The sequence below is a fragment of the Oncorhynchus tshawytscha genome, linkage group LG28, assembly GCF_018296145.1.
Source record: "Oncorhynchus tshawytscha isolate Ot180627B linkage group LG28, Otsh_v2.0, whole genome shotgun sequence".
Taxonomy (NCBI): domain Eukaryota; kingdom Metazoa; phylum Chordata; class Actinopteri; order Salmoniformes; family Salmonidae; genus Oncorhynchus; species Oncorhynchus tshawytscha.
Genome location: NC_056456.1, coordinates 35,984,605 through 36,009,217, shown reverse-complemented (window position 1 = coordinate 36,009,217; position 24,613 = coordinate 35,984,605). Strand labels below are relative to the sequence as shown.

The 24,613-nt window shown below is 43.8% G+C and overlaps 1 protein-coding gene across 2 annotated transcripts in view; it reads right to left on the bottom strand.

Annotated features, from left to right (window-relative positions):
* LOC112227214 (collagen alpha-4(IV) chain-like) overlaps positions 1 to 24,613 on the bottom strand; it is a 69,042-nt gene that overhangs the window by 21,929 nt on the left and 22,500 nt on the right. For both annotated transcript variants that reach the window (XM_042307973.1, XM_042307974.1), the window contains exons 18-29: positions 18,339 to 18,405; positions 15,452 to 15,559; positions 10,185 to 10,340; positions 9,907 to 9,915; positions 8,782 to 8,871; positions 8,241 to 8,401; positions 4,472 to 4,544; positions 3,486 to 3,592; positions 2,873 to 3,056; positions 2,605 to 2,673; positions 2,242 to 2,349; positions 792 to 1,010 (exon numbers count right to left, since the gene is read on the bottom strand). In XM_042307973.1, coding sequence (XP_042163907.1) covers positions 792 to 1,010; positions 2,242 to 2,349; positions 2,605 to 2,673; positions 2,873 to 3,056; positions 3,486 to 3,592; positions 4,472 to 4,544; positions 8,241 to 8,401; positions 8,782 to 8,871; positions 9,907 to 9,915; positions 10,185 to 10,340; positions 15,452 to 15,559; positions 18,339 to 18,405 — 1,351 coding nt within the window. The remainder of the gene's footprint in view (positions 1 to 791; positions 1,011 to 2,241; positions 2,350 to 2,604; positions 2,674 to 2,872; positions 3,057 to 3,485; positions 3,593 to 4,471; positions 4,545 to 8,240; positions 8,402 to 8,781; positions 8,872 to 9,906; positions 9,916 to 10,184; positions 10,341 to 15,451; positions 15,560 to 18,338; positions 18,406 to 24,613) is intronic.

The window sequence follows — 24,613 nt, the reverse complement described above, 5'->3', positions numbered from 1 at the left end:
GATCTCCGCATGTGCGGTTCCCACTGTGAAGCATGGAGGAGGAGGTGTGATGGTGTTAGAGTGCTTTTCTGGTGACACTGTCAGTGATTTATTTAGAATTCAAGGCACCACTGCATTCTGCAGCAATACGGTTTGCATTTAGTGGGACTACCATTTGTTTTTCAACAGGACAATGACCCAAAACACACCTCCAGCCTGTGTAAGGGCTATTTGATCAAGAAGGAGAGTTATGGAGTGCTGCATCAGATGACCTGGCCTCCACAATCACCCAACCTCAACCCAGTTGAGATGGTTAGGGTTGAGTTGGACTGCAGAGCAAAGGAAAAGCAGCCAACAAGTGCTCAACATATGTGGGAACTCCTTCAAGACTTTTGGAAAAGCATTACAGGTGAAGCTGATTAAGAGAATGGCAAGAGTGTGCAAAGCTGTCATCAAGGCAAAGGGTGGCTACTTTGAAGAATCTCAAATATAAAATATATTTTGATTTGTTTAACACTTTTTTGCTTACTACATGATTCCATGTGTGTTATTTCATAGTGTTGACGTCTTCACTCTTAAAATAGTAAAGAAAGAAAAGTAAAGAAATAGTAAAGAAAAACCATGGAATGAGTAGGTGTGTCCAAACTTTTGCCTGGTACTGTACATATACAGTAACAGTGTCTGGTGGGCCAATGCAATGTTCTCCAATGTCCACTGCTCTATAATGGTCTCTCTTTCACTGTGTTGACTACTAGATGTTATGACAGTGAAATATTGTGTGTGTGTGTGTATTAACAGTGAATTAGATGCACCTGGAGGCCCAGGGATGCCTGGCAAACCAGGATCTCCCTTGGGTCCCAGTAAACCAGGTAGTCCAGGTGGACCCACGGGACCAGGTCCGGTGTTGAAGGTGTCTCCTGGAGGTCCCGGCCAGCCTGGAGAGCCTGGTGGTCCACGGAGTCCTGGTGGTCCGTCCAGGTTGATTCCAGGTTGACCAGGGTCACCATTATCTCCAACACATCCTTGGTGTCCTGTTTGGGAAGAGGGATCCAGACATGAACTATCTAACTACTCAGACTAACTACAAACACAAACTCTCCAACCAGTCCCTTCAGTTATAACCCCTCTTAATTTTACTTTGTAAATATTACAGGCCCGAGGAATGACCACGGTCAAGTTTTGTGTCTCTTTTCAATATCGTCTGGATTAGAATTTCTGAGGTAGGAGTTTTACTGGAGTAGCACTGCTGAGGTAGGAGTAGCACTGCTGAGGTAGGAGTTTTACTGTAGTAGCACTGGAGTAGCACTGCTGAGGTAGGAGTAGCACTGCTGAGGTAGGAGTAGCACTGCCGTGGTAGGAGTAGCACTGCTGTGGTAGGAGTAGCACTGCTGAGGTAGGAGTAGCACTGCTGAGGTAGGAGGAGTAGCACTGCTGTGGTAGGAGTAGCACTGCTGTGGTAGGAGTAGCACTGCTGAGGTAGGAGTAGCACTGGAGTAGCACTGCTGAGGTAGGAGTAGCACTGCTGAGGTAGGAGTAGCACTGGAGTAGCACTGCTGAGGTAGGAGTAGCACTGCTGAGGTAGGAGTAGCACTGGAGTAGCACTGCTGAGGTAGGAGTAGCATTGCTGAGGTAGGAGTAGCACTGGAGTAGCACTGCTGAGGTAGGAGTAGCACTGCTGAGGTAGGAATAGCACTGCTGAGGTAGGAGTAGCACTGGAGTAGCACTGCTGAGGTAGGAGTAGCATTGCTGAGGTAGGGTTAGCACTGCCCTCTACTGGATGTATGGCGGAACCTAGCCAGGTCCAATCCGTTTCATAAAGATAGAATGCAATGCTGGTTTGATTTTACGTGAGCCTTATCACTTTTCACAGCCTTATCACTTATCACAGCCTTATCACTTATCACAGCCTTATCACTTATCACAGCCTTATCACTTATCACAGCCTTATCACTTGTCTGCCTAACAAATGAACCCACTGACCAACAAACACACCAACCACCCATCCAACTAAACTCTGTCTATTAATGACATAAAAGCTCCTTTACAAAATAAACTCAGAACACAATGTCATTCATTTGAAATGGATAACATCGCTTGGTCAATTGTGCGCCGCCCCATGTGTCTCCCGGTCACGGCAGATCCTGGACTCGAACCAGGATCTCTAGTAGCACAGCTAGCGCTGCGATGCAGTGCCTTAGACCACTGAGCCACTCAGGAGTCCCCATGTACAAAGTGTGATGATTCCTTCCAAACCGTCATTACCTGGTGGTCCAGTTCCTCCATCTGTCCCGTCATCTCCTCTCATGCCTTGAGGTCCAAGGGGACCTGTGGGACCTGGGAAACCAAGTGGTCCTGGTGGCCCAGGATTCCCTGGGGAGAGTCAATCAGAACAGGTTGATCAATCAGTGGCAATCAATATATCCCCTGTCAATCAGTCTATCACCACTGTCAATCAATATGTATCCTGTCAATCAATGTATCAACACTGTCAATCAATCTATCACCACGTTCAATCAATACATCACCTATTAATCATATTTCAGACTCCCAAAGTATGCTAAGAAAGCCTAAAAACACATACTGACACTGTTAAAGATTATGTGTGTATGTACAGTAGTTGCTTACCTGGGGGCCCAAGTAGACCCTTTAAGCCAGGTAGGCCAGGGTTGGAAGGGCCACAGGGCAGAACCTCGCCTGGTGATGCAAAGAAAAAGGTTTCCCTTCAGTAAAACAGATTTTGAGCTGAACTAGATTTGGCATGAATAAACACATATATGCAATAAATAGATAGAACACATTTTGTTCAGTAAATATTAAATGACATAATGTTAACCTAAGACCATTACCACGGAGTAGATTTTCATTCAGGCGTTTCTCTCTCTATCGGTCCTACCTAGAGGTCCAGGTTGTCCAGTTTGTCCAGGGGGACCTGGGAGGCCCACATCCCCTGGGGGCCCTTGGGGGCCATGACGGCCTGGAGCACCAGGGCCTGAGGGGCCCGGTCTGCCTGGGGGGCCTTCAGGACCATGGAGCCCTGGGTAGCCTTTGTCACCTACCAAGCCACCGTAACCGTCACCCTGACGGATGGCAAGTCATCACAAGTTGTCCCTTACAGGCTGATCTAAAGTCAGTTTTGCATTTTCCCCACTAATGATTGGGTTAGGACTTGGGGAGGGCAAGCTGATCCTAGATCTGTACCTAGTGGAAGCCTGGAGCAGAAATTGTACACTGACAACACAGACAGACTGCAGATGCACTAACCCGCTGGGAACACACTGGTTGAAGCAACGTTGTTTCCACCTCATTTCAATGAAATTACATTGAACCAACGTGGAATAGACATGGAATAGACGTTGAATTAACGTTTGTGCCCAGTGGGAATTGACTGTTACCCCAATATTATAGTGTAGAAATGTAGGAAATGATACTAATGTCCCCCCACATTTCAAATCAAAATGACCCTGGGTGGATTAATGTTCCTCTGACAGACTAGCCCACTAACTCACCGGGGGTCCGGGGTCTCCCACAGCGCCAGGGAAGCCATCGGATCCTGGTCGACCGGTGGCGCCATGCGGTCCGTTGGGGCCATTGAAGCCCGGGTCACCCTTCGCACCTGTCAATTAAAATGTCCAAAACAACAAGTTATGTCAATGTATTACACCAAAATGCTAAAGGCAATGTTATGAAGAAGGTTGAGGGGGTCATTTAAAAAGTGACAAACGTAATTTCAAACCAGCATGGGTTAAAATATGTTTTCAATATGTTAACAATATGTTTTCCTCTGTGGCTCAGTTGGAAAAGTAAGACACAAGATACGGATTCAATTCCCACAGGAATCACATCACATACACATACTAAATAACTCACTGTCCTGTTATTGGTGTGATGTTCTATAGAGACCTGTAACACCTCGATCAGATTGTCATTGCTTATTAATAAATCCTGCAATCAGATTTCCATCATTATGTGATCAGACATGTGTTTTTTTTTTACCTTTATTTAACTAGGCAAGTCAGTTAAGAACAAATTATTATTTTCAATGACAGCCTAGGAACAGTGGGTTAACTGCCTGTTCAGGGGCAGAATGAAAGATTTGTACCTTGTCAGCTCGAGGGTTTGAACTTGCAACCTTCCGGTTACTAGTCCAACGCTCTAACCACTTGGCTACCCTGCCGCGCCAATGTTTACTGGTTATATGTGTGTGTGTGTGTGTGTGTGTGTCTGTGTAAGGTTCAACATTCACCTTCTGCCAACCTTTCTGTATAGTCTACACATACAGTTTGATGTATACTTGGATAAATCCCAAGGTATGCACCAACCAGAACGCAGTGCAACTGCCTCTACAACACAATGACGCAAGGCAAACGCAGCGTTCCAATGGAAATGAGTGTACTTCTGGTGTACCAAAACGCAATGACGCTGATGGTCTGATCGAGGCGTAAGAGATTCTCTCACGTTGCCCATTCTAATCTGGATCGCATCTTCCACTCACCTTTATAGTTGGTCACATAGGACTCTCCCTTCTGTCCCTTCACTCCATTGTAACCAGGCCTGCCTGGGTTGCCCTACAGGGGGAAGCATGTCCAGACAACATCACTGTAACCTGCCTGGGTTGCCCTACAGTCCAGACAACATCACTGTAACCTGCCTGGGTTGCCCTACAGTCCAGACAACATCTCACACGCCATACAACTTAAAAGGTGAAATATGTTTATTTTATCTTCACAAATTTTTTTATTTTTTTATTTCACCTTTATTTAACCAGGTAGGCAAGTTGAGTACAAGTTCTCATTTACAATTGTGACCTGGAAAACAATTCCATTCGCCAAGAACCACACACTCAGTTTACAAACAAGTGCAGGGGGAGATTTTTGACTGGAATTGAAAGTTACAGAATACACCTTTAAAGATGATGAATATTCAACTCAACCATACAATGAAAAACCACCACCAACACAGCATGTGCGTGAGACGTCTGGGTTACACTTTGTGCGTGAGACGTCTGGGTTACACTTTGTGCGTGAGACGTCTGGGTTACACTTTGTGCGTGAGACGTCTGGGTTACACTTTGTGCGTGAGACGTCTGGGTTACACTTTGGCTTGATTATGTGTCTTTCAACGTGTTGTGTATAAGTCGTCTCTCTAGGGATGTTAGTACAGGAAGGGTTAGTACAGGTGACCAGGAAGGGTTAGTACAGGTGACCAGGAAGGGTTAGTACAGGTGACCAGGAAGGGTTAGTACAGGTGACCTGGAAGGGTTAGTACAGGTGACCAGGAAGGGTTAGTACAGGTGACCAGGAAGGGTTAGTACAGGTGACCAGGAAGGGTTAGTACAGGTGACCAGGAAGGGTTAGTACAGGTGACCAGGAAGGGTTAGTACAGGTGACCTGGAAGGGTTAGTACAGGTGACCAGGAAGGGTTAGTACAGGTGACCTGGAAGGGTTAGTACAGGTGACCAGGAAGGGTTAGTACAGGTGACCAGGAAGGGTTAGTACAGGTGACCAGGAAGGGTTAGTACAGGTGACCTGGAAGGGTTAGTACAGGTGACCAGGAAGGGTTAGCACAGGTGACCAGGAAGGGTTAGCACAGGTGACCAGGAAGGGTTAGCACAGGTGACCAGGAAGGGTTAGCACAGGTGACCAGGAAGGGTTAGCACAGGTGACCAGGAAGGGTTAGCACAGGTGACCAGGAAGGGTTAGCACAGGTGACCAGGAAGGGTTAGCACAGGTGACCAGGAAGGGTTAGCACAGGTGACCAGGAAGGGTTAGCACAGGTGACCAGGAAGGGTTAGCACAGGTGACCAGGAAGGGTTAGCACAGGTGACCAGGAAGGGTTAGCACAGGTGACCAGGAAGGGTTAGCACAGGTGACCAGGAAGGGTTAGCACAGGTGACCAGGAAGGGTTAGCACAGGTGACCAGGAAGGGTTAGCACAGGTGACCAGGAAGGGTTAGCACAGGTGACCAGGAAGGGTTAGCACAGGTGACCAGGAAGGGTTAGCACAGGTGACCAGGAAGGGTTAGCACAGGTGACCAGGAAGGGTTAGCACAGGTGACCAGGAAGGGTTAGCACAGGTGACCCGGAAGGGTTAGTACACCCGGAAGGGTTAGTACAGGTGACCAGGAAGGGTTAGCACAGGTGACCAGGAAGGGTTAGCACAGGTGACCAGGAAGGGTTAGCACAGGTGACCAGGAAGGGTTAGCACAGGTGACCAGGAAGGGTTAGCACAGGTGACCAGGAAGGGTTAGCACAGGTGACCAGGAAGGGTTAGCACAGGTGACCAGGAAGGGTTAGCACAGGTGACCAGGAAGGGTTAGCACAGGTGACCAGGAAGGGTTAGCACAGGTGACCAGGAAGGGTTAGCACAGGTGACCAGGAAGGGTTAGCACAGGTGACCAGGAAGGGTTAGCACAGGTGACCAGGAAGGAGTTAGCACAGGTGACCAGGAAGGGTTAGCACAGGTGACCAGGAAGGGTTAGTACAGGTGACCAGGAAGGGTTAGTACAGGTGACCAGGAAGGGTTAGTACAGGTGACCCGGAAGGGTTAGTACAGGTGACCCGGAAGGGTTAGTACAGGTGACCCGGAAGGGTTAGTACAGGTGACCCGGAAGGGTTAGTACAGGTGACCAGGAAGGGTTAGTACAGGTGACCAGGAAGGGTTAGTACAGGTGACCAGGAAGGGTTAGTACAGGTGACCAGGAAGGGTTAGTACAGGTGACCAGGAAGGGTTAGTACAGGTGACCAGGAAGGGTTAGTACAGGTGACCAGGAAGGGTTAGTACAGGTGACCAGGAAGGGTTAGTACAGGTGACCAGGAAGGGTTAGTACAGGTGACCAGGAAGGGTTAGTACAGGTGACCAGGAAGGGTTAGTACAGGTGACCAGGAAGGGTTAGTACAGGTGACCAGGAAGGGTTAGGTGACCAGGAAGGGTGACAGGTGACCAGGAAGGGTTAGTAGGAAGGGTTAGTACAGGTGACCAGGAAGGGTTAGTACAGGTGACCAGGAAGGGTTAGTACAGGTGACCAGGAAGGGTTAGTACAGGTGACCAGGAAGGGTTAGTACAGGTGACCAGGAAGGGTTAGTACAGGTGACCAGGAAGGGTTAGTACAGGTGACCCGGAAGGGTTAGTACAGGTGACCCGGAAGGAAGGGGTTAGTACAGGTGACCAGGAAGGGTTAGTACAGGTGACCCGGGAAGGGTTAGTACAGGTGACCAGGAAGGGTTAGTACAGGTGACCAGGAAGGGTTAGTACAGGTGACCAGGAAGGGTTAGTACAGGTGACCAGGAAGGGTTAGTACAGGTGACCAGGAAGGGTTAGTACAGGTGACCAGGAAGGGTTAGTACAGGTGACCAGGAAGGGTTAGTACAGGTGACCAGGAAGGGTTAGTACAGGTGACCAGGAAGGGTTAGTACAGGTGACCAGGAAGGGTTAGGTGACCAGGAAGGGTTAAGGTGACCAGGAAGGGTTAGTACAGGTGACCAGGAAGGGTTAGTACAGGTGACCAGGAAGGGTTAGTACAGGTGACCAGGAAGGGTTAGTACAGGTGACCAGGAAGGGTTAGTACAGGTGACCAGGAAGGGTTAGTACAGGTGACCAGGAAGGGTTAGTACAGGTGACCAGGAAGGGTTAGTACAGGTGACCAGGAAGGGTTAGTACAGGTGACCAGGAAGGGTTAGTACAGGTGACCAGGAAGGGTTAGTACAGGTGACCAGGAAGGGTTAGTACAGGTGACCAGGAAGGGTTAGTACAGGTGACCAGGAAGGGTTAGTACAGGTGACCAGGAAGGGTTAGTACAGGTGACCAGGAAGGGTTAGTACAGGTGACCAGGAAGGGTTAGTACAGGTGACCAGGAAGGGTTAGTACAGGTGACCAGGAAGGGTTAGTACAGGTGACCAGGAAGGGTTAGTACAGGTGACCAGGAAGGGTTAGTACAGGTGATAGAGCATAGAGTTCATACCATCCCACAGGAATCATAGATTACTCCTCTGCATATTGGAATATTCTGTATTATATTATATATTATATTATATTATATTATAATATATTCTGTATTGGAACTATGTATCGTTTCTTATGCAAGAAATAGGAACATCACCCAAAGAAATACCTACGTTTGGAAAGCCGATTCTGTGGGCACGTCATGAACTCCTCTCAACCTGTTACAGTGGCGTCTCATAGGGACTCGCCATTACACTTTGCAATAGGTTTAATAAAAAGGGTTTATAATTAGTTTCTATGTTCTACAATATGGGTTAGCCTTACGTGGGATCCTTGTGAGCCAGGGTCCCCATTATATCCATGGTCACCTTTCTCTCCGCTGTGCCCTGGCAGCCCGTCATACCCTAGGGGTCCGCGGGGGCCCGGAGGACCTGGGATCCCTCTGTGACCATTCTCGTACGTACACTCACACTCACCGTTGTAGCCTGAAGGACAGACGCAGACATGGTTAGTGTAATCACACGCAGACAGACATGCACAGACGCGCACACACACACACACATACAAACACACACACACACGGAAGAAACAAGTGCACACGACCAACAGGTCCCAAGTGGCGCAGCGGTCTAAGGTACTGCATCTTAGTGCTAGAGGCGTCACTACAGACACTGGTTTGATTCCAGGCTGTATCACAACCGGCCGTGATTGGGATTGGCCCAGCGTCGTCCGGGTTAGGGTTTGGGATTGGCCCAGCGTCGTCCGGGTTAGGGTTTGGCCGGGGTAGGCTGTCATTTTAAAATAAGAATTTGTTCTTAACTGACTTGCCACGTTAAATACATAAAAATAAATGAAGGTCATTCACCTTTTTCTCCTTTGTATCCCGTTAATCCTGGATATCCGGTATCGCCATCGTCTCCTCGTACACCCGGCTCACCAGGAACACAATAAATGCCTACAGGACATGATTGGTAAACGACCCCCCCCCCAAAAAAAATAATTTATCATTAATAACATAACTCCACTGATCATCAGTGCCAGTTATATCAGTGACTTCAGAAAATGGACTAACAACCTGAAACTTTGCATTGTGTCAGTCCAACATCTAGTCTGCATCCCAAACCGCACTATTCCATACATAGAGCATTACTATGTACCCTCTGGGCCCTAAAATCAGGGCACTATATGAGAAATATAATGCTATTTGGGACACTGCCCTAAACAGTATTTGAAATATGTTGATAGTTGATGTTGAAGCAATAAGGTCCGAGGAGGTGTGGTATATGGCCAATACACCACGGCTAAGGGCTGTTCTTAGGCACGACGCAACAGACCAAAAGCCTCCTTAACAGCTTCTACCATCAAGCCATAAGGCCGCTGAACAATTAATAAAATGGCCACCGGACTATTACATTCACCCCCCCCCCGCATTTAACACCAACCCCACGCATTTGTTTTGTACACTGCTGCTACTCACTGTTTATTATCTATGCATAGTCACTTTACCCCTACCTACATGTACAAATTACCTCTAACCTGTACCCCCACACATTGACTCGGTACCGGTACACCCTGTATATAGCCTCGTTATTGTTATTTTATTGTGTTACTTTTTACTTTAATTTATTGGGTACATATTTTCTTAACTCTTATTGAACTGCACTGTTGGTTAAGGGCTTGTAAGTCAGCATTTCACAGTAAGGTCTACACTTGTTGTATTCGGTGCATGTGACTAATAAAGTTTGATTTGATTTGAGTCCCTAGATACGGTCCTTAGCCGTGGTATATTGGCAAATATACCACAAACCCCCAAAGGTGCCTTACTGCTATTATAGACTGGTAACCAACGTAATTAGAGCAGTAAAAATAAATGTTGTTTTGTCATAGTCGTGGTATTACGGTCTGATATACCACGGCTGTCAGCCAATCAGCATTCAGGGCTCGAACCAGACAGTTTATCACAATCAATATACAATGACATCACGCTTACCTCCACATCCTAACAGAATTCCAGCAATTATACACCGTCGAAACACAGCGATTATGTCAAGGCCAAGGAGGTGCACACAATGGAAGGGAAAACGCACACCATGTCAGTAACAGTTCACAGTATACCTTGTATTCACGCTAGAACGTGCATCATGTAAGTTCCAACGTGTACCATTTCAATGACTACATGAAAATTGGCAGATCATATTTAAGTCATGGACAGTGGCTAGAGAGAGCTTGTGGTGTGACTCCATACAGTCTGGTATTGTGTGGTCCTACCTGGACGACCCGGGGGGCCTCTGAACCCCTTGGCTCCGGGACGCCCTCTTTCACCTGGTTGTCCTGGTATTGGCTCTATAGTGTAGTACCTTCCTGGCTCCCCCTTTAAACCCTTAGGACCAGGGAGCCCGGGGTAACCTAGCTGCCCTGGTTGACCTGGACAATGAAAAGGACAGACGAGGGGTCAGGGGTTGAGGGTTGAAAGGTGATGGATATAGTGAGTGGTGCATGGTAGCAGTGAAAAAGTATTTCCCCCCTTTCTAATTTCCTCTACTTTTGCATATTTTTGATACCAAATCTTCAACCAAAACATAATATTAGATAAAGGGAACCTGGGGGGAACAAATAATACAACAATTACATACTTATTTCATTTATTTCATGAACAAAGTTATGCAATGCCCCTATGTGGAAAAAGTAATTGCCCACTTTCACTCAATAACTAGTTGTTCCACCTTTAGCTGCAATGACTCCAACCAAATGCTTCCTGTAGTTGTTGATCAGTCTCTCACGTCGCTGTGGAGGAATTTTGCCCCACTCTTCCATGCAGAACTGCTTTAGCTCAGCGACATTTGTGGGTTTTCAAGCAGGAACTGCTCGTTTCAAGTCCTGCCACAACATCTCAATTGGGATTAGGTCTGGACTTTGACTTGGCTGTTCCAAAACTTCAAATTTGTTGCTTTTTATCCATTTTCATGTAAACTTGTGTTTTACTATCTTTTTTTTACTGTTGTTTTTAATTCTTTACTTATCTATTGTTCACTTAATACCTTTTTTGCACTGTTGGTTAGAGCCTGTAAGTAAGCATTTCACTGTAAGGTCTACACCTGTTGTCACGGCGCACGTGACAAATAAACTTTGATTTGATCGACTCGCAGATGGATGATCTAACATTCCACAATGCTTGACCGTTGGTATGAGGTTCTTACTGTGGAATGCAGTTTGGTTTTTGCCAGGCATAATGGGGCCCATGTCGTTCAAAAAGTTATACTTTTGAATCATCTGTCCATAGAACATTCTTCCAAGAGTCTTAATTATCATGCAGGTATTTTTTGGCAAACTGGAGTCAACTTTTTGGATGAGATGGGTCCCATTATGTCTGGTGAAAACCAAACACTGTATTTCGCAGTAAGAACCTTACAATAACGGTCAAACATGGTGGTTGTAGTGTGATGGTTTGGAGATGCTTTGCTGTCTCGGGACCTGGACAGCTTGTCTTAATAGAAGGAACCATGAATTCTGCTCTGTATCAGAGAATTCTACAGGAGAATGTCAGGCCATCTGTCTGTGAGCTGAAGTGCAGCTGGGTCCTGCAGCAAGACAATGATCCAGAACACACAATTAAGTCTACATGAAAAAAGCAACAAATATGAAGTTTTGGGACGGCCAAGTCAAAGTCCAGACCTAATCCCAATTAAGATGTTGTGGCAGGACTTGAAACAAGCAGTTCACGCTTGAAAACCCACAAATGTCGCTGAGTTAAAGCAGTTCTGCATGGCGATGAGAGAGACTGATCAACAATTTTATTTTTTAAAATTGTATTTTACCTTTATTTATACCGTTTTTTTCTCATTGAGATAATATCTCTTTTCCAAGAGAGACCTGGTCCAATAGCAGCAGAGGGAACAACGTTTCAGACAAAACAACTTACATACACTAACACAACATTAAACAAAACTATAAAACACACATACAGTACAACAATTACATATTACATTAAAAACACAAACATCTTCACTAAAAACAGCTGGCCTAAAAACAATAACACTCTTCTATGATATATACATCAATTAAGTGTTTAAACTCCACCAACGAAAACAGATCATCACATTTTAAAATGTTCAGGAGAGAATTCCAGGGCCACGGTGCTAAGAAACTATTTCTACCATGACCTGTTCTAATTTTTGGTACTGTTAAAAGCAAATCAGAACGGGACCGTAATTGATATTTATTTACTGACCTGACTAAATAGAACAGAGATAAAATGGCATTTTACCCAATATGGCCTTCTAAATCAGTGTATACCAGTGTTTCAGCCTACGCAAGGTCAATGACGACCAGCCAACAGCGCTGTAGAGATCACAATGATGTGTTAGACGTTTCTGATTTGTAATGAACCCGAGGGTTGCATGATACACTGAATCAAGTGCTCTCAGGGTACTGGCTGAGGACTGCAGATACAGAATATCACAAAAGTGAGTACACCCCTCACATTTTTGTAAATATTTGAGTATGTCTTTTCATGTGACAACACTGAAGAAATGACACTTTGCTACAATGTAAAGTAGTGAGTGTATAGCTTGTATAACAGTGTAAATTTGCTGTCCCCTCAAAATAACTCAACACACAGCCATTAATGTCTAAACCGCTGGCAACAAAAGTGAGTACACCCCTAAGTGAAAATGTCCAAATTGGGCCAAATTAGCCATTTTCCCTCCCTGGTGTCATGTGACTCGTTAGTGTTACAAGGTCTCAGGTGTGAATGGGGAGCAGGTGTGTTAAATTTGGTGTCATCGCTCTCACACTCCCTCATACTGACTGGTCACTGGAAGTTCAACATGGCACCTCATGGCAAAGAACTCTCTGAGGATCTGAAGAAAAAATTATAATTGTTGCTCTACATAAAGATGGCCTGGGCTATAAGAAAATGGCCACCGTGCTGCAGCTCAGGGTCTTGGCAAAGACCATACAGCAGTTTAACTGGACAGGTTCCACTCAGAACAGGCCTCGCCATGGTCGACCAAAGAAGTTGAGTGCATGTGCTCAGCGTCATATCCAGAGGTTGTCTATGGGAAATAGACATATGAGTGTTGCCAGCATTGCTGCAGAGGTTGAAGGGGTGGGGGGTCAGCCTGTCAGTGCTCAGACCATACGCCGTACACTGCATCAAATTGGTCTGCATGGCTGTCGTCCCAGAAGGAAGCCTCTTCTAAAGATGATGCACAAGAAAGCCCGCAAACAGTTTGCTGAAGACAAGCAGATTAAGGACATGGATTACTGGAACCATGTCCTGATGAGATTTGGGTCAGATGGTGTCAAGCTTGTGTGGCGGCAACCAGGTGAGGAGTACAAAGATAAGTGCGTCTTGCCTACAGTCAAGCATGGTAGTGGGAGTGTCATGGTCTGGGACTGCATGAGTGCTGCCGGCACTGGGGAGCTACAGTTCATTGAGGGAACCATGAATGCCAACATGTACTGTGACATACTGAAGCAGAGGATGATCCCCTCCCTTCGGAGACAGTATTCCAACATGATAACGACCCCAAACACACCTCCAAGACGACCACTGCCTTGCTAAAGAAGCTGAGGGTAAAGGTGATGGACTGGCCAAGCATGTCTCCAGACCTAAACCCTATTGAGTATCTGTGGGACATCCTCAAATGGAAGGTGGAGGAGTGCAAGATCTCTAACATCCACCAGCTCCGTGATGTCGTCATGGAGGAGTGGAAGAGGACTCCAGTGGCAACCTGTGAAGCTCTGGTGAATTCCATGCCCAAGAGGGTTAAGGCAGTGCTGGAAAATGATGGTGGCCACACAAAATATTGACACTTTGGGCCCAATTTGGACATTTTCACTTAGGGGTGTACTCACTTCTGTTGCCAGCGGTTTAGACATTAATGGCTGTGTGTTGAGTTATTGAGGGGACAGCAAATTTACACTGTTATACAAGCTGTACACTCACTACTTTACATTGTAGCAAAGTGTCATTTCTTCAGTCTTCTCACATGAAAATATATACTCATACTTACAAAAATGTGAGGGGTGTACTCACTTTTGTGATATACTGTATATAACATCACTGTCACGACTCCCACAGAAGGTGGCTCCTCTTCCTGTTCGGGTGGCCGTCGTCACCGGTCTACAAGCTGCCACCGATCCCCTTTTCTGTTAGTTTTGTCTTATTGGTTACACCTGTTTCTTGTTTGGGTTTTGGTTAGGGCTATTTAAGCCAGTTATGCTCGCCTGCTTTTGTGTGGGCTTGTTCCTCTGTTAGTTTTGTCTTATTGGTTACACCTGTTTCATGTTTGGGTTTTGGTTAGGGCTATTTAAGCCGGTTATGCCCGCCTGCTTTTGTGCGGGCTTGTTCCTCTGTTCGTTTTGTGGATGTGCATTTTTCTTATTTTCTCCAGACTGTTTGGGTCCTGTTTTTGGGCCGGTAGTTTGTCTGCACCTGGTGTTTTTGGCTTGACCGTTTCTGTCACCGGAATAAATACTATTGTCCTAAACCCTCTGCGCCTGACTCCGCACCCACTACTCCTAGAAGTCGTAACAATCACTCACATCTAAAACTGACAGTAATGTACATCGTACCAGCTCCTTCCTGGCCTCAAAAGAAAAACAAGCCTTATGCCGGTAATAAGATCCTATTTTCAGCTTGAGCTTCCTTATCAACTTCTCTACATGCAGTGAAGCTCAGCTTATCATCAACCCACACACCCAAATATTTGTACACTTTAACTTGCTCTATAGTATGTCCAGCCAATGTAGCAATGACGTGATTTGTAACATGCCTGGTATTTGTTTTACCCAAATTTAGAATCAGCATTAAATCATACAGATTTGGTTGTATGATGTTAAATGCTCTTTGGGCATTTTCAAAAGCTAAAGATAAACTACTACCGCTTGAATAAAGAACAGTATCGTCTGCGTAAAAATGAACATCCGCTGTTTCAGGAAGCTGTTGGTTGCAGTCATTGCAGCTGAAGGTGGCAGAACCAGTTACTGAGTGTAAGGGGGCAATTACTTTTTCCACACAGGGGAATTGGGTGTTGCATAACTTTGTTAATTAAATAAATGCAATAAGTTTCACATTTTTGGGGGTTATTTGTAAACTCAGGTTCCCTTAATCTAATATTAGGTTTTGGTTGAAGATGTGACAACATTCCATATCAAAGATATGCAAAAATAGATCAAATCAGAAAGGGGGCAAATAGACTTAAAGAGCCATGAAAAAGTAAGAGCACAAGTTACAACAGCTGTGCTCTTATTTTGTACAAATATGAGCATTGTCTACTATAGTAGGACAGGACGTGAATGGATAGAAAGGCAGGGGACAGAAGACTGGCCCTTGGCCACAATAATCCATCCCAAAGTGACTCTTGTTTACTTCCGTTCTTGGATTTAAAAAAGGAAGAGGCTGGTATAAGGAATTGGTGGAAAGTAGGACAATTAGGACAATTAGGAAACAGGACCAGAAAAAAGACAAAACATTTAAAGAAATAGGGGATAGGATATATTATATATCATAAAGATGGTGAAATGTTGACCTGTGGAGCTTAATACCCCTGGTGGTCCGGGAGGTCCATTAATGCCCATCTCTCCAATGTCACCTGGTGCTCCCCTTGGACCCTGGGGGCCGGGATCACCAGGGTAACCTGCAATGCAGTGGATACAGAGTCTGTTTCTTATTTGACCATGATTCAGATCTCATGCGCTGTTATGTTTTCTTCCTACAGGTATTTCCTAATCATAATCTCACATTGTCTTGGATCAGGTTTCTCTGGATAAACAAAAAGGTTAAAGAAATAAACATAACAAACAACATAAATTAACTCTATGGGTCCATATTTGAGAACATTAGAAAAACTGTCTCAAAATGTGCGTTAGCCAAATCAAATTGTTGATGTAGTTGCAGGTGATAAAATGCTATGTTAGTTTTTCCCATTACACAACCTGGCACATTTAGCCCTATGTTATCCTGACCAGGTGGCAGTGATTAGGTTCAGTAACAAATTCCGCATCAACTTATCAAAGATCTTAGACTTTATATCCAACTTTATATCCAATGGCACTTCTTAAAATAGGTCAATTTGTCCACCAGAGGGATATTTTAAGCCTTCAAATTCAAGGTTTACTTGGTCTGTAAAGTGCAGCGTCCCAATAATACATGCACGTGTTCACATATGACAAAAGCGCGTGTTTTTGCATATCCGTTTCACATCCATGTGCTTTGACAGAAAAAACCCATAAAGGAGTAGAAGAGCCTTACGGTCTTGTCCAATAGTTACCATCGCTGTCAGGTGGCATACACACACTGTTCACTGCTGGTCCTCGATGCTTGATTCAAATAACGCATACGATTCTAATAATGCATTAAAAAAACGTTGGTTTTCGAAGTGGAGGGTGGGGCATTATTATTATTATTATTATTGTATATATTTTTTTATCCAATCGGATAAACACTCCAAACAGCCTAGTCCACCGCTCAAAGGCGTCGGCATGGTTCTAAAGCACAGTGTTGCCTGTTTTGTGTCACATTCCAATGATAAAACTGGGGGGGGGGAACAAAAATGCAATTTCAGAATGTGGGGGGACATGTTGCGCCCCCGCATGTTTGGACACACTGACTCATTCAAGGTTTTTCTTTATTTTTACTATTTTCTACATTGTAGAATAATAGTGAAGAAATTGAAACTATGAAATAACACATATAGAATCATGTAGTAACCAAAACAGTGTTAAACAAATCAAAATACATTTTATATTTCAGATTCTTCAAAGTAGCCACCGTTTGCCTTTGACAGCTTTGCACACTCTTGGCATTCTCTCAACCAGCTTCATAAGGTAGTCACCTGGAATGCATTTCAATTAACAGGTGTGCCTTCTGAATTTGTGGAATTTCTTTCCTTCTTAATGTGTTTGAGCCAATCAGTTGTGTTGTGACAAGGTAGTGGTGGTATACAGAAGATAGCCCTGTTTGGTAAAAGACCAAGTCCATATTATGGTAAGAACAGCTCAAATAAGCAAAGAGAATCGAGAGTCCAGCATTACTTTAAGACATTAAGGTCAGAAATTTGAAAGTTTCCTCAAGTCGCAAAAACCATCAAGCCCCCTGATAAAACTGGCTCTCATGAGGACCGTCCCAGGAAAGGATGACCCAGAGATACCTCTGCTGCAGAGGATAAGTTCCTTAGAGTTACCAGCCTCAGAAATAGCAGCCCAAATGAATGCTGCACAGAGTTCAAGTAACAGACACATCTCAACATCAACTGTTCAGAGGAGACTGCTTGAAATCAGGCCTTCATGGTCAAATTGCTGCAAAGAAACCACTACTAAAAGGACACCAATAAGAAGAAGAGACTTGCTTGGGCCAAGAAACACGAGCAATGGACATTAGACCGGTGGAAATCTGTCCTTTGGTCTGATGAGTCCAAATTTGATCTTTTTGGTTCCAACCGCCACGTCTTTATGAGATGCAGACTAGGTGAACAGATGATCTCCACATGCGTGGTTCCCACCGTAAAGCATGGAGGAGGAGATGTGATGGTGTGCTGGGGGTGCTTTGCTGGTAACACTGTCAGTGATTTATTTAGACTTCAAAGCACACTTAACCAGCATGGCTCTTTTGACCAAGAGGGAGAGTGATGGACCATAACTGAAGGAAAATCAGCCAACAAGTGCTCAGCATATGTGGGAACTCCTTCAAGACTGTTGTAAAAGCATTCCAGGTGAAGCTGATTGAGAGAATACCAAGAGTGTGCAAAGCTGTCATCAAGGCAAAGGGTAGTTATTTGTAGAATCTACACTTTTTTGGTTATTACGTGATTCCATATATGTTATTTCATAGTTTTGATGTCAGTTACAAGGTTGACTGCCCTTCTCTCTTCTATTCTCAACACAATAAAATGTAATACTACATTTCAAAGGGGAAAAAATATATATCTCACCTGGGATTCAAACTTTCCGTAAACGGCGAAAACTACCAGGAGCTACCATGAGCCACCAGGAGCCACCGGGAGCCACCAGGAGCCACCAGGAGCCACCAGGAGCCACCAGGAACCACCAGGAACTACCAGGAACTACCAGGCTATTCATCCAGTTTATATGTTGTGCATTTTAGTAACTTTGACTAGTAGGTGGTGCCGTTTGACTTTGTTAAGGACGCTTTCATGGAAAAGTGATCCATCACATCCAACAACAATACGTCAACATTTGTAATTGGCTGATACAGAATTTGTTACCGGACATAAATCACTGCCAGCTGGTCAGGTTAGCATAGCGCTAAATGTTACATGTTATCTAATGGGAAAAACTAACATGTAGCATTGTATCACGGGCAACTATGTCAATGATTTTAAATGGTCGTTTTTGAAGTTTAAACTTTTTCTAATGTTCTTTAAGTATGGACCTCGTATAACTGAGGTGTCCTCTAACCTGCTACAGTGGAATTGTGGTATATTTGGCTCGCCGGTCCTCTGATGCCTTTGTCTCCTGGGAAACCCTGCGAGGATACAGGGAGAGAGGTTATTACCTAATGATAATGATAATAATAATAATAATAATAATAATGCATTAATTTACTGTGGGGCAACATAGGAGATCATCACTCATAAATATGGCCAGGAGTTTTTCCTGGACAGATCATATGGTCAGGAAACACTCCCTGTGCTACTCATTATCTGGGTTGGCATCGATTTCAATTCAAGAGATTCATTTAAATTCCAGTTGCTAGATCTGTGGCCCTGAATTAAAGAAGTGTAGTACACAGAATTGTACAAGAGTTCATGCAAGAGTCTCTAAAATGTTTTATTATGTCAATACAATGGCCATCTTTTGAGTCCATCTTTGTCCATAGCCAATTTTATGTCTAGCGATGATGTCACAGTTACAAGCGCGCCAGGCATGACATCACAAAGGGGTTGGCTAGGAGAGAAAGCTTTGGGGACAGAAAGTAGAGCCATCTTCATTTTAGTAGACCTTATTACAAATGCTGCTATTGTTTTGCTTCTGTTAAACAATATATATATATAAACTTTAAAAATGACCTTTTTAGAGTAAGCACTCAAAATATATATTTAAAAAATGACTGAGACAAGAATATGATAACCACAAAGAGGCAGTTGAAGGGCCGGTTTACAGTAAACTGTTGTGAGAAAGTGAGTTGGCTCTTTAAAAGATATCTATCACCCTTGGTCCTAGATGAAGAACACCAAAACAGAATTATCTTGCTCTATAGAAATGCAGAAGCTTCTTAGTAAATCATCCATCTCTATGTAGTAGATTGTGCTAAAACCTGCCTCTCTATACGCTAGCTAGTTAAAAGTAGGCCTTGACTTCGACCAGTTCTCTGTCCGTTTCCTGCCCCTACTGTATTTTGGTATTTTATTCCGGATCCCCATTAGTTCCTGCCAATCCACAGCTACTCTTCCTGGGATCCAATCACAATGAAATACAATAAAACAATACATAACACACTACTCTACCATAACATATCTACAATACAACATTTATAATACAGCAAAATAATCATATTAAAATATATGTGTGTGTAGTGTGCGTGTGTTAGCATGTGTTTGTGAATGTGTGAATGCTGTGTGTGTGCTGTGTGAATGCTGTGTGTGTGTGTCTCTTCACAGTCCGCTCTGTTCCATAAGGTGTAGTTTACTGCTTGACTGAGTTACTTGATGTGGAATAGAGTTCCATGTAGTCGTGGCTCTATGTAGTACTGTGTGCTTCCTGTAGTCTGTTCTGGAATGTGAAGAGACCCCTGGTGGCATGTCTTGTGGAACATGTATGGGTGTCTGAGCTGTGAGCTAGATGCTTAGACAGCTCTGTGATTTCAACATGTCAATACCTCTCACAAAGACAAGTAGTGATGCAGTCAATATCTCCTCCACCCTGAACCAGGAGAGATTGACATGCATATTATTAATGTTGACTCTCTGTGTACATCCAAGGGCCAGCTGTGCTGCTCTGTTCTGGGCCAATTCTAATTTGCCTATGTCCCTCTTTGTGGCACCTGACCACACGACTGGACAGTAGTCCAGGTGCGACAAAACCAGGGCCTGTAGGACCTGCCTTGTTGAAAGCGCTGTCAAGAAAGCAGAGTAGCGATTTATTATGGACAGACTTCTCCCCAGCTTAGCTACTGTTGTATCAATCTGTTTTGACCATGAGAGGTGACAATCCAGAGTTACACCAAGCAGTTTGGTCTCCTCAACTTGCTCTATTTCTACATGATTAATTTAGGGTTTAGTGAATGATTGAAACATTTGCAGGAAACAAGGCTGATATGTTGCAAAACAGTTGTCACGGAGAGAGAACCCAACAAACAGGATAAAAGGGTAGGAACATAACCAGTTGAGTTGATAGCTCAAGCAGGTCTCCACATTTCAATTTTGTTTGAACAACCAGCAAGTGCAGCCTGATCCACTTGCGTTCAATATTTGATGAATTGTCCATTTCTCCACTGTCTGTTTCTGATGTGTTTACTCCATATCGTGATAACTAGACAACTGTTTCAGTGGAGTAGAGATACAACTCAATTTACTTGTGAATATAATCATTTAATTACGTCATTCCTGTGTGAAGATGTGTGAGGAATGGTGAATGTGTGACCTATGGTCTTTAGTTCATGTCCAATGGGCCATTTACGCCAATGAACAACAATTACGTGGAAGTAAATATTGTACTAGAATGTTGTATTAATGGTGAGGTGGGCCTTAGAATGTATCCTGCCTCAGGACAGTACCCCATCATTGGAATGTCAGAAAAGTCCGTCCAATCTGTGTCTTTAGGTGTTGCTAGGTAACTAGTGGGAGGAGGTGGGATGAGTGGAAGCAGGTGGGAGGAGTAGGAATGTCAAGTTCGTTATAAGGATCGGACCAAGGTGCAGCGTGGTATGTGTACATTCTTATTAATTTACAGAATGAACACTGAACAAACTAACAAAATAACAAAACGAAACATGACGCTATAAAAACGAGTGCTGACAGGCAACTACATATAGACAAGATCCCACAAACACCAAAGGGAAATGGCTACCTAAATATGATCCCCAATCAGAGACAACGATAAACAGCTGACTCTGATTGGGAACCATATCAGGCCACCATAAACATACAAATCACCTAGACCTACAAAAACTCTAGAACATACAAAAACCCTAGACAATACAAAAACTAGCGTACCCATCCTAGTCACGCCCTGACCTAACCAAAATATAAAGAAAACAGACATATCTCAGGTCAGGGCGTGACAAGGAAGAGGTGTGATGAGTGGGAGGAGGTGGGAGTAGTGGGAGGAGGTGGGAGTAGTGGGAGGAGGGAGAAAGAAAAAACAAGACATAGGAATGTGGCCAGACGCAGGAATCCTATCAAATATTCCTCACAGAACTAAGATGAGTGGAAGAGGTGATGGAAGAGGTGAAGAGGAAGAGGGTGGAGAGAGTTGGAAAGAAAAACACACTTTGAGAGAGCAGAGGAAGACATTCCAGAGGAAAATGTGGAGAAAACAGTGTGTCCTTTTCATCGAACCAGTGTGTAGGTTTGAATAAAGATAATTTGCAAATAAATTAATTCAAAATCCTACAATGTGATTTTCTGGATTTTGTTTTCTCATTTTGTCTGTCATAGTTGAAGTGTACCTATGATGAAAATACAGGCCTCTCTCATCTTTTTAAGTGGGAGAACATGCACAATTGGTGGCTGACTAAATACTTTTTTGCTCTACTGTATATAGATCTAAAAAGATTGGGTAGGCAATTAGATATGGCAATAGCTCCACCTTGACTTCAGACAGGCTAGGTGGAGTTTTTGCAATACTGGTTACACTGATTCAATCCTTTCAGACTGTGGTCTGGCTCGAGATCCAGAACGCGGTTAATACGCCCCCGGTCATCTGATGCAGCACTCCATCCCTCTCGTTCTTGGTTACATAGCCCTTACACAGCCTGTGGGTATGTTGGGTCATTGTCCTGTTGAAAAATAAATGACAGTCCCACTAAGCGTAAACCAGATGGGATGGCGTATCACTGCAGAATGAATCACTGACAGTGTCACCAGAAATGCACCCCCACACCTCCTCCATGCTTCACGGTGGGAACCACACATGCGGAGATCATCCGTTCACCTACTCTGCGTATCACAAAGAAACGCTGGTTGAAAACAAAAATCTCAAATTTAGACTCATCAAACCAAAGGACAGATTTCCACCGGTCTAATGTTCATTGCTCGTGTTTCTTGATCCAAGCTAATCTCTGCTAATCGGTGTCCTTTAGTAGTGGTTTCTTTGCAGCAATTTGACCATGAAGGCCTGATTCACGCAGTCTCCTCTGAACAGTTGATGTTGACATGTGTCTGTTACTTGAACTCTGTGAAACATTTACAGTGGCTTGTGAAAGTATTCACCCCCTTGACATTTTTCCTATTTTGTTGCCTTTACAACCTGGAATTAAAATAGATTTTTGGGGGGTTTGTGTCATTTGATTTACACAACATGCCTACCACTTTGAAGATGCAAAATATTATTTTATTGTGAAACAAACAAGAAATAAGACAAAGAAACAGAAAACTTGAGCGTGCATAACTATTCACCCCCCAATGTCAATAGTTTGTAGAGACACCTTTTGCAGCAATTACAGCTGCAAGTCTTTTGGGGTATGTCTCTATAAACTTGGCACATCTAGCCACTGGCATTCTTGCCCATTCTTCAAGGCAAACTGCTTCAGCTCCTTCAATTTGGATGGGTTCCGCTGGTATACAGCAATCTTTAGGTCATACCACATATTCTCAAATTGGATTGAGGTCTGGGCCTTGACTAGGCCATTCCTAGACATTTAAATGTTTCTCCTTAAACCACTCAAGTGTTGCTTTAGCAGTATGCTTAAGGCCATTGTCCTGTTGGAAGGTGAATCTCTGTCCCAGACTCAAATCTCTGGAAGACAGAAACAGGTTTTCCTCAAGAATTTCCCTGTATTTATTTGTCTTTTCTCTTTGCTTATTTGAGCTGTTTATTTGAGCTGTTCTGCTGCCACCACCATGGTGGAGATGGTGTTCCAAAAGCTCTGCCATAATATGGACTTGGTATTTTACCAAATACGGCTATCTTCTGTATACCCCCCTACCTTGTCACAACATAACTATTTGGCTCAAAAGCATTAAGGAATGAAATTCCAGACTTTTAACAAAGCACACCTATTAATTGCAGTTCCAGGTGACTACCTCATGAAGCTGGTTGAGAGAATGCCAAGAGTGTTCAAAGCTGTCATGGCAAAGGGTGGCTATTTTTAAGAATCTCAAATATATTTTGGGTACTACATGATTCTGTATGTGTTACTTCATAGTGTTGATGTCTTCACTACTATTCTACAATGTAGAAAATAGTAAAAATAAAGAAGAACCCTGGAATGAGTCGGTGTGTTCAACCTTTTGACTGGTACAATATATAATCTTTTTATTTAATTTTTTTATCTCATATAAATGTAGGCCACAAACCAGGCTTTGTTTATGTGCCAAGTTTAGATGATGTACACTGATGTATCCACTTTCTGGTTTTGTCTGTTGCTTCAGCACTCAGCCACAAGAGGGTAGACGAAGTACCGACCCAAACCAAGATGGCAAGAAAATCTATACAGATCTAGGATCTTAATTTGAGCCAGTTTGCTACAGCAGGAAAATTATCCTGCAGCTACAGGAAATGTTAATTATTACGTGGATTAAATGTGTTCTGTATCCTCAACATTTGACACTACTTGATAAGAGTTATTATAGTTGGTGGGTGTTCATGGACTCAAATTGAAATTAAGTTTAACTTCTTGGATATAGGGGGCGCTCTTTTAATTTATGGATAAAAAAACGTGCCCGTTTTAAGCGCAATATTTTGTCACGAAAAGATGCTGGACTATGCATATAATTGGCAGCTTTGGAAAGAAAACACTCTAGCATTTCCAAAACTGCAAAGATATTATCTGTGAGTGCCACAGAACTCATGCTACAGGCGAAACCAAGATGAAACTTCAACCAGGAAATGGGCAGAATTTTTGAGGCTCTGTTTTCCATTGTCTCCTTATATGGCTGTGCATGCGCCGGGAATGAGCCTGCCCTTTCTATCGTTTCTCCAAGGTGTCTGCAGCATTGTGATGTATTTGTAGGCATATCATTGGAAGATTGGCCATAAGAGACTACATTTACCAGGGGTCCGCCCGGTGTCCTTTGTCTAAATTGGTGCGTAATCTACAAGCTGCACGCAGTCATCCAGTGATTGAGAGGAGAGAGGCTTTCAACGAATGATATATCATGAAGAGATATGTGAAAAACACCTTGAGGATTGATTCTAAACAACGTTTACCATGTTTCAGTCGATATTATGGAGTTAATTTGGAAAAAAGTTCGGCGTTTTGATGACTGATTTTTCGTTTTTTTTTGGTAGCAAAACGTGACGCACCAAACGGAGTGATTTCTCCTAAACAAATAATCTTTCAGGAAAAACTGAGCATTTGCTATCTAACTGAGTCTCCTCATTGAAAACATCTGAAGTTCTTCAAAGGTAAATGATTTTATTTGAATGATTTTCTGTTTTTTGTGAAAATGTTGCCTGCTGATGCTAACGCTAAATGCTACGCTAGCTGCGCTAGCTGTTACACAAATGCTTGTTTTGCTATGGTTGAGAAGCATATTTTGAAAATCTGAGATGACAGTGTTGTTAACAAA